The sequence below is a fragment of the Electrona antarctica genome, assembly GCF_951216825.1.
Source record: "Electrona antarctica genome assembly, chromosome: 10".
NCBI lineage: Eukaryota > Metazoa > Chordata > Actinopteri > Myctophiformes > Myctophidae > Electrona > Electrona antarctica.
The window spans coordinates 36,781,805-36,791,405 of record NC_136791.1 but is presented as its reverse complement, the minus strand read 5'-3'; the positions used below and the strand labels follow the sequence as shown (position 1 = coordinate 36,791,405).

At 42.4% G+C, this 9,601-nt stretch overlaps 1 protein-coding gene across 1 annotated transcript; it reads left to right on the top strand.

Moving 5' to 3' along the window:
- On the top strand, nucleotides 1-4,160 carry LOC306931158 (uncharacterized protein). The gene is made up of 2 exons (XM_079512370.1): nucleotides 1-735; nucleotides 2,783-4,160. Exons 1-2 carry the CDS (start codon nucleotides 171-173, stop codon nucleotides 3,406-3,408), a joined length of 1,191 nt encoding a protein of 396 aa, XP_079368496.1. The 5' UTR covers nucleotides 1-170; the 3' UTR covers nucleotides 3,409-4,160.
- The last annotated feature ends 5,441 nt before the right edge of the window (nucleotides 4,161-9,601 follow it).

Genomic DNA, 9,601 nt, shown 5'->3' with positions numbered 1-9,601 from the left:
GGTAACAAGACCGCCGCATGCGCCTTTCCCGACATCAAAACGGGCCAGGAAGGGGGGGAAGACAGCGCTAAACGGCTTCCCGCTCGGATCTTACCGATTTTAACGAGAAAAGCGAGGCATCCACACCGCGACAGGAGCGGGGGGCACGAAGCAGCCCGCCGCGGTTTAGCATGCAGCGGGCGGCTGTTGTAGCCAGGCACAATGGCCTCGTCTCTCCGCTGGGGAACAACAACTCCGGGGCCTCCAACATCGCTCCGCCGCCCCAGCAGCAGCAGCAGCGCGCTAGCACCAACGTTCCAGCCTCCGCTGTCAACGTTACCGGTGGCGGAGGAGTGGGAGTAACGTTAGACGGCCTGTTGGACTTCTCCAAAGGCCCCCCCGTCGTCATCAAGACGGAGCTGGTGTGCAAATGGACCGGGACAGAACGGACAACTTCCTCGAGACAAAAGCTCGAGCGGACAACGGTGGTCTGTGAGCAAACTTTCAGCTCCATGCACGAGCTGGTAGACCACGTCACCACCGAGCACGTCGCGGCGGGGCTCGAGACGAGCCTGAGCCATGTGTGCATGTGGGACGAGTGTCTGCGGGGCGGCAAGGCGTTCAAAGCCAAATACAAACTGATCAACCACATCAGGGTTCACACCGGGGAGAAACCCTTCTCCTGCGCCTTCCCCAACTGCGGCAAGATGTTCGCCCGCTCCGAGAACCTCAAGATCCACACCAGGACGCACACGGGTAAAAGCGTTTTCATCTAAAGAAAAAACGTATAGTGTTACATAGAAAACGTCATTTCATTTCCCCCCGTCTTTTTTTAATGCAACCGTGTCATCACGTTAATACGGCTGTTTTAAAGATTTGGCGTGTCTGTATAACGAGATGAATATATAGGGATAATCTTCAAAGTGTTCCCTGGCAGGAATCCCCTCCATGTTTACATGTGGGCTCAATTCGGTACCGATTCCCAACCACGCATCCTTCCTCCCTTCTTTCCTAACCCCTTCCTAGAGAATTCAGCGCTCTGACTGCAGCCCAGGAGGAGTCATGTAAGGTGACCGGAGCCAGCTGTGCAAATCAGGATGCTGCTGTTTCTGTTGATGTAGTGATGAGGACCAGTGGGCCTTAGAATAATCCAGTTAATACATGCACATTTATTTGACAATGTCTGTTAGTAAGATAACTGTAATAATACTAATAATAATAGCCTACAGTTTCACCACCTAAACAGAAAAGGACTAGGCCTACATATTGTGACACTGTATATTCAGCAGCTCAATGTAAAATACACAAAGCTAGGAAATAGTGAATAGGAAATAGTAAAATTAAATGATAATACAAAAATTACCACCTTCCATTCAGTGACTTAACATGTCATTTTAATCTAAGACAATGAAGTGCATAGTGCTAATTGTTAACTATGTTAATTAAACAGTTGTTTGCATGGTGCATATTGCGGTGTGTGTGTGTGTGTGTGTGTGTGTGTGTGTGTGTGTGTGTGTGTGTGTGTGTGTGTGTACTGTATACTGTATATAGCCTACGGTATAATATATTTTGTATTGTTTTTTGTATTTTTGAAAATACAAAACAAAACCCTGAAATTTAAAAAAGGTCAGTCGCTGTTTACATGGCCAAGAAAGATGTAACAGCAAATTGCATAATTCTTTTCACAAAGTAAATATTACTTTAAGGTTTTATTCAATTTATTTAATTATTGAATTTTATTTATATTTCATCATGCCTTGTGTTATAATCAGCCTCTCTACCATTTGTTACTTCAAATAGGCCTCCTGCCACTTATAGCCAGGGCAACCTAACCTACATTCAGTGTTGATGATGGTCTGAGGACCCAAATGTCTTGCTTTGTGTCACTTTATTTTCACCATGTCATTTGCACCTTTTTAAGTAAAGACAATTTATTGCATCCAAAGAGCCTCATACTTCCTTCAGTGTGCGAGCCCGTTATTTTTGCTTTTGAACTTTCATGCCTTAATTATATAAATGTAATAGCTCCCCATGATTGACTAAATATTGGAGGAAGGTCGGTAGCGCTGTCGCCTCACAGCTAGAAGGTCCTGGGTTCAATTCCCGCTGGGGACGCTGTGGGCACTGCATAGGGGCTCACCTCCGCGTCATCAGTGCCCATACCCTGGGTGGGGTTTGCAAAAGGGCCTTTCTGTGTGGATGTTCTCCTCTAGGGTAGATACCCTCACAAAAAACATGCAGTAATTCTGGTCTCTATATACTGTCTCCGCCTGGCCAGCCGGGATCCTGATGGAGGGAAAAGTAACTGGTAGGAATAACGTGTTCCTTCCTCACACTATGCCGCTGTCAGGTGATAAGAAGTGGCCTGCTCACTCCTCATGCATTGAAGGAATCATGAGCTCAGTTCGTGGCAGAGGGAGTATAGCGCCCAGGATTACATTGGACAAGTGACACTGGGTGAAAAAAAATGATTACATTTTGTGGGATAAAAATGTAAAGGAAAAAAAAAATATATAATATAATATATATATATAGGAAGATATAATAACAAAAAGCAACATAGATGACTATAGAATATTGGAATGATGGAATAACAAACTGTAAGGTACAATTGCAATTTAAAAAAAGAAAGAAAAGACATAAATACAACTACACAGAGAACACAGAATATATACAATTTGCATAATGTGTATACAATGTGAAATGTATGTGATAATTGAATATTATCCTTTTTTTAGGGAATTGCCATAGACAAATTCCGAATATTCTGATCATTGGTATGATGCATGTCTGTGTCTTCCAGGTGAGAAACCGTTCCAGTGTGAGTTCTGCGAACGCCGTTTCGCTAACAGCAGTGACCGCAAGAAGCATTCACAGGTCCATACAGCGTCCAAACCCTACGACTGCAAAGCGCTGGGTTGCACCAAGTCCTACACTCACCCCAGCTCGCTGCGTAAACACATGAAGGTCCACATCAAGTCATCACCTACCTCTGAACCCCACGACCTGTATGAGTCCCTCGTCCACCAGCCACACCAAACACCTCATCAAGCTCTGCTCGAGCCTCTCGATCTCAAAATGAACCGCCACTCTCCCTCACACCCAGGCATAAACGTTCGTTTCCCTCCCCTGTTGGATCACAGCATGCTCCGGGAAGTGGACCATAAGCTTCTGCTGCGGAGTTCGTCTCCCGTGGCAATGCCCCTTGACCTTTCACTGTCGGGCCTGGTGAAGAGCCGGCTGGCCCAGCAGCAGCAGAGCTCCCGGACCCAGCGGAGGAGCCAGCGCTCAGTCAACCCGCCCTTACCTCAGGTGTCTAACATTAAAGAGTGGTACGTGTGTACCAGGACTACAGGCCAGCACCAGTTCCCTTTACTAAACCCAGAGGATATCAAATCAGAACCCAGCGATGAAGAGTACAACACGTAGGAGAGACTGACCGATGTTTGAACAACATACATCAAACATCACCAGATGCAGGTCCAGCCAGAGAATGGGGTGTGTGTGATAGTTTTGCCACATTTTATTTCCAATGCAGTCCTTGCAGTTGTTGTAGTGGTGGTTAAGTGCAACGCCTTGGTTACGGGGATCTGAATCCATTTCATAATGGGTTTAGTGGCCTCTCTCTGATGGATAGAACAATTCTGGTCACTGGAGCCTTGGATCAAAGGAAGCGGGACTTGTCCCTCTTCTATGTAGTGCTAATCGCTACGTCCTTGCTCAGTTGGGCACTTGTGCGAAGGTTGTATGATACATAGCAGAGTACTGATCCTATTTCAGACAGGATTTGAGCCTTGGATACAAGACACCCTACCCCAAACGGATCCTTTTCCAGGTATACTGACACAGTTTTGAGATTGAGACATACAGATGTATGAAACAGTAAATGTTTATACGGTACATCAATGATCAGAGGCATCATTTAGGAAAAAATAAAATAAAAATAGAGCGTGGTAAAAAAAAGTATGAAAGAATTATATGACATTGACATGGGGTTCTTACATGCAAACAAATAGTACCAAGGAAATGCCACCAAGATATCCTGAGGCTACACTAAATACAGAACATTCCAAGTGGAACGCACATCAACACAGCACAACATAGGTTGCCATAGAATAGAATATACTTGTGACTGACAGTCACACAACTGCACACAGACACACACACACACACACACACACTGACAGCCACACAACTGCGTGCACACACACACACACACACACACATACAAACACAGTGAAAGATCATCAGCTCATCCAAAAGGATGTACACAAGTAAAAAAAGAAAATGCACAAAACTGAGCTGGGAATTGTTATTTGCAGGGAAGTTTTGAGACTGTTGCACAACTTCACTGCATAAAAAAACTAACCAGAACAAGTTCAATCTATGTGTGTCATATGTCACATGTCGCGTGGATTCAGGTGTATTCCGACCTAAACAATGACCATGTGATCTCAAATCTGATTTATCTGCAAAAAAACGTCCGTAAAATAAATTATTTTAATTTTAGGTTAAACGTGAACTCTTCAGGGGTTTGAATTGCCATAAACTAGGTGTGCTGTGCTCCACTCTTCTAATGCACTTAATATTCTAAATGTGAGTCTCGGTGAGTTTTACAGTACATGTCTAGAGTTTGCCCTAATTGTGTCAGTATACCTTTCAAAGAGCTCTGTGGGAGGCTACTTTCATGTAGCGTACAACTCCTATTTAGTAACGAGGTGTGTGGTGTTTGTTTCAACAGAGCACCCTATTTTTGTGTCATGCATTTGTTGGTCGATTTGGTGATAGCACTTATATGTATTGCCAACACACACACACGCACACATGTGCGCGCACACACACACATACACACACGTACTTAAAATGCAATGTTAGAGTGAACGGGACACAGAATGATTGTAGACTGTCTATTAATTGATTCATCATTCAGATTGGAGCAAATATGATTTAGGGAAACAATCAAGGCCTTTCTTCCTTGCTTTAAGGAAGGACTAGAATTATTGGTCATCATAACTCTCGGCACAGACAGCACATAACCTGCACATAATAGATGTTATTCTCGTCTTGCTTGCCATTGTGTTATCTAAAGGGGAACAGCACTCAATTTAAGAATTAATGTGTTCTCTTCCTGTAGGACTAGGTCAGTCCAACCTATATTTGTGAATATAATTTAGATCATTTCTCTGGCCAGGCAAACAACAAACGGTGAACTGAGACATAACGTCCCATTCTAGTGTAAATTGTTCATATGATAATTTGGTTGGAATACTTTGCTTTGTTTTTAATTCCCCCAGAATCCAGTTCAGTAACGTGAGACCTATTTGTTTCCCACAGCAAACCTCAGTGAAGTGTTTGGCCGCTAACACTATCACTGAATGGTAATTCACTACTTCATAAAATAACTGTCTTCTTTAGAATATCACCAGGAAGATAAACCCAAGCACTCCTTTAATTGAGAATAACTCTGTTGTATTTCTCAAATGTCATTGCTTCTATGGCATTGCTTCTGTTAGTGTCCTTGCCTCTGGCTGTAATGATAATAATGCCAGACGAGAGGAAGAACAGAATTGTTAAATTGAGTTTTAATCTCCTTTTGATCGTTATCCGTGTTTTGGCAGCTACCACATGTGAATAGATGATGATGCATAGGCAACATGCTGAGACAATGGACAAGATTCTCTTCAACAGAGACAGATTAGAAAATGGAACAAAGTCATTGTGGATAACTAATTGGACCTAAGAAACAGTTTAGTAATCATGTTGTCCACAATTCATCATAAAAGGTTTGATTGATTGATTGATTGATTGATTGATTGATTGAAAATTGTATTAGAATGTAGAATATCACAGTTCGAGGAGGTCCTCTTCATTGGCTCAAAATGTTATCTTATTTCCATTGTATAGTGCATAATAAGCTACATGGCCGTCAATGTAATATTTTCTAGACTTGTATGTTTTAATGAAATTATTATGTCATAGTATTGACATGCATAGAGTACATTCATTGCAGTCTGACTTGTTTGAGTCCCAAACTAATCTGGACAACTACATTTGAATATGGTTTCAAATCATGACAAATACATTTGGTGTGCTACTGTGCTTGTTACAAGGTGTCTCAAAAGTACACATCTGTCAGTAGATCAAGTGTTCTTCATAATGTTTGCGTATGTGGCCTTCCACATCAGGGTCAGGGTAGCTGAATCCAACTGACCAAACATCAATATCAATATTTCTTCTCATTTCACCCTCATTGCACCATACAGTACGTGTCCCCACATGAAATAATCTGAATGCTTAGTAAGAGGTATGCAAAATGGAGGCAGAGGAGGGTGTGAAATCACTTGAAAAGCATGGGATACTTGAGTTGGACGCCTTATGTCTTTGAGAAATCTGAAAATAGCCTTTAATATTGCAAACAGCATTTTTTAAATGACGCAATGATTTTGAAAGGACTCTATTAGGCCAAGAGTTGGAGGCTTTGTCAAAACACCCTGTGTTCATATACTATGCATCACTTCCAGGACTGGGCTCAATTCACTTGAGGCAGGACGGCAGTAGCTCAGGGGTAGAGTGGCCGGTAGAGTTACCGGATGGGAACCGTGAGGTTCCTTCCCAGTTCGATCCCGGACTCCCCCAGAGGTAGTGTCGAAGTGTCCTTGAGTAAGACACTAAACCCCTAATTGCTCCCGATGTGCAGTTTTAGGCCTTGCATGGTTTCCTGACTTTCCTCCGCCACTGGTGTGTGAATGGGTGAATGTAATGCACAATCTATGTGTAAAGCGCTTTGGATAAAACATTTGATCACATGCAACAAGTAAAGTAAGTAGAAGTTGAATGAACATTGGTGAAATGTTCTAGAAAACCCCTTACATTGTAGAACCAAGTTTCATCATGTTGAATTGACCCCAGCCCTTATCCTTATCCTACTAAAACAGGGATATTAGAAGCGTGGAGGAGGGATGGACATTTAGTTTACGATGCTGCTCATTTAATAGGTCTGAATATGAACAGATGATGTCTCTTGTCGTAATTCATTTCAATACATAACACATCCTGAACTGACACACACACACACACGACATACACAATCTGGCTCACTTTCACTCTCATGAACAGAACTTGTTTACTCATAATTCTATGGTGATGTTGTGAGATTTCTCTGACTGGTGCACAAGACAAGAGATTATTACACTTAGCGATGTTGGAGAGCGAGGGGTCAGGCGGCAGGCCCCAGCACTTATAGGTCAAAAGTCAAATCCAATCATGCAGTCATAGATGTGGTTACAATAGATTTACATAGCAACAGAATATCTGAATTTTTACCCTGTGTGACCCAAGTAGATTTAAAAAAAGAAAATCCATATCTGAGTTACAGGGTGTTAGGCCACCACGTTCATGTGACAGAATTGAACCCACAGTAGCTGAATTTACATACTAATGCAAATTCCAAATGCCAAAAATGGGGCCATGACATAGTTCTGTCACAAAGTAAACAGAATGTGTTTTTCAAGAATCTATTACTATTAGGCATCCGAAAGATTTATAGCATAATTTATTTAGCAACACAACCTTGTACACCTCAAAAGAAACATTGTGATATCATGGACATTTTGTAAAACAAAAAAAAACATAAATGTGTTGTTCCTGTTGAGCCTTTCGGATATATGGAAATTCATATAAAACAACTGGATGAAAGCCAGCTTGTGTTTTAAAAACTCTAAACTCACTGTGTTAAGCTACCATCACATGTCTACTGTCTAGGATAGCTGGGTTTTACTCTACACTTGTTCTCTATATGTACTTTGTTCTATGATGAATAGCCTATCTACAAACTCACAACGTGTCGCCATGCGTTGTGAGCTTGAAGATCTACTATTTTTGCTATTTGAATTCAATTTGTTGACAATTTTCCAAAATGGGGACATCAGGGTTAAAGTGGTTAACAACGGATCTTCTCTTCCTGTGTAAATGTATCGTTTGTGTATGTTTGAATTTAAAATGTTAAATGTGTGTGTGTGTGTGTGTGTGTGTGTGTGTGTGTGTGTGTGTGTGTGTGTGTGTGTGTGTGTGTGTGTGTGTGTGTGTGTGTGTGTGTGTGTGCGCACGCGCATACACGTCGCACACTGAAGAATGAAAATGTCAAATACACTAATGCTCCCACATCTCATTATTGTGTGTGTGTGTGTGTGTGTGTGTGTGTGTGTGTGTGTGTGTGTGCGTGCGTGCGTGCGTGCGTGCGTGCGTGCGTGCGTGCGTGCGTCGTGCGTGCGTGTGTGTTTTGTGAGAGAAAGAGTGAGTGCACATGAATGTGCATGAGTGTGAAAATGAATGCAGCATAACACACTCATGCTCACACACCCTGTTTGTATCTGTGTATGTATAATAATGTGTACTTTGTTGAATACTTGCCATGAAGAGATATGAGACTGTTTACCTTTGATTATTATTCTTATCGTTTATTGTATGTGACTGTATGTACAGTATGTATGTATGTATGATGAGCTGGACTGAACCTGCTGTGTGGTTGCTGCGATAGTTTATGACTGTGTATTGTGTTCAAATCTATTTTCCCATGTTTCCTTATTGACTCATTAAATCTTAACATTCAAAAGAGTGAACTGAGTTTAAGTGGCTGGCAGAAATGTGCACACACAAATTCAACCAGAGCAACAGTGCAACCAAAAAGGTTGCAATTGATACAAGTATTTGGTATAGTATTTATCACCAGTAAGACGCCTGAGGGTGAGAAGCGACCTCGCCCTAAATGGCAAGGTTGCGCGCACGCACCCGCCTCGTTGATGGCAGACTCCCAGGGCGAGCGTTGGCGCTTTGGCATGGGGGGTCAGATCAACATATGGAATGTCAGAACAGTACAGCTCTATACAGTATCTAAGGGTGGTAGCAGGGACATTCTCTTGAGTGTACAGGGTTTGATGAGCTAGGGCCCAGGTAGGGCCGGGCCTTAAATTTCGGGCCTGTTGAGAACTCTAGTTTTCGCCGGCTGCCGGGCACAGCTGCACTAATAACTTTGGGGCAGGCCCGTCTAGAGTTTGAAATTTGAATGGACAGGTATAAGTCAAAAGGGAGACATCGAAGAGGAAGGATGGATGGGGAAGGAACAACATATGGAATGTCAGAACAGGTTCTGATATAAATCCATATATGGAGATCTATGGGCCAATATTGATGACATCAGGGATCTCCATATACAGTATGGGCTTAACTGCGACAGCAGGTTGCATTTACTATGACATCAGGGTCTCCACATCTTCATCCCTGATTATGTCACATGATGTCACGAGACCTGGGCACCATACAGTATATGGTGCCCGACCAACACACTGATGGTACCCGAGTCAACCCGACACACTGACGATTCCATAGTTAACTGTGACCTTCGGTCACAATAAATTAAAGACAAAAAATATGAACTTCACAAACGTATATTTAGTAGCACAACCTTTGGACAAATAGCTGCCAAGACCTTCTTCTTATTATTCGCTGTTGAAAGATTGTACATTACACTTTATCGATAGGGTACATACAGTATATTGACTCAGTCAAATGTGTACAGTATTCTTATTTTCTTTCTTCTAATAAAGTTGTCCTTTTCTCTTGTTCC

Bases quoted from the DNA above. Each gene is read 5' to 3' on its own strand.
- LOC306931158 (XM_079512370.1), top strand. From the start codon at position 171: ATGCAGCGGGCGGCTGTTGTAGCCAGGCACAATGGCCTCGTCTCTCCG. The intron at 736-2,782 runs GTAAAAGCGTTT...TGTGTCTTCCAG, and splicing joins CCACACCAGGACGCACACGG to GTGAGAAACCGTTCCAGTGT.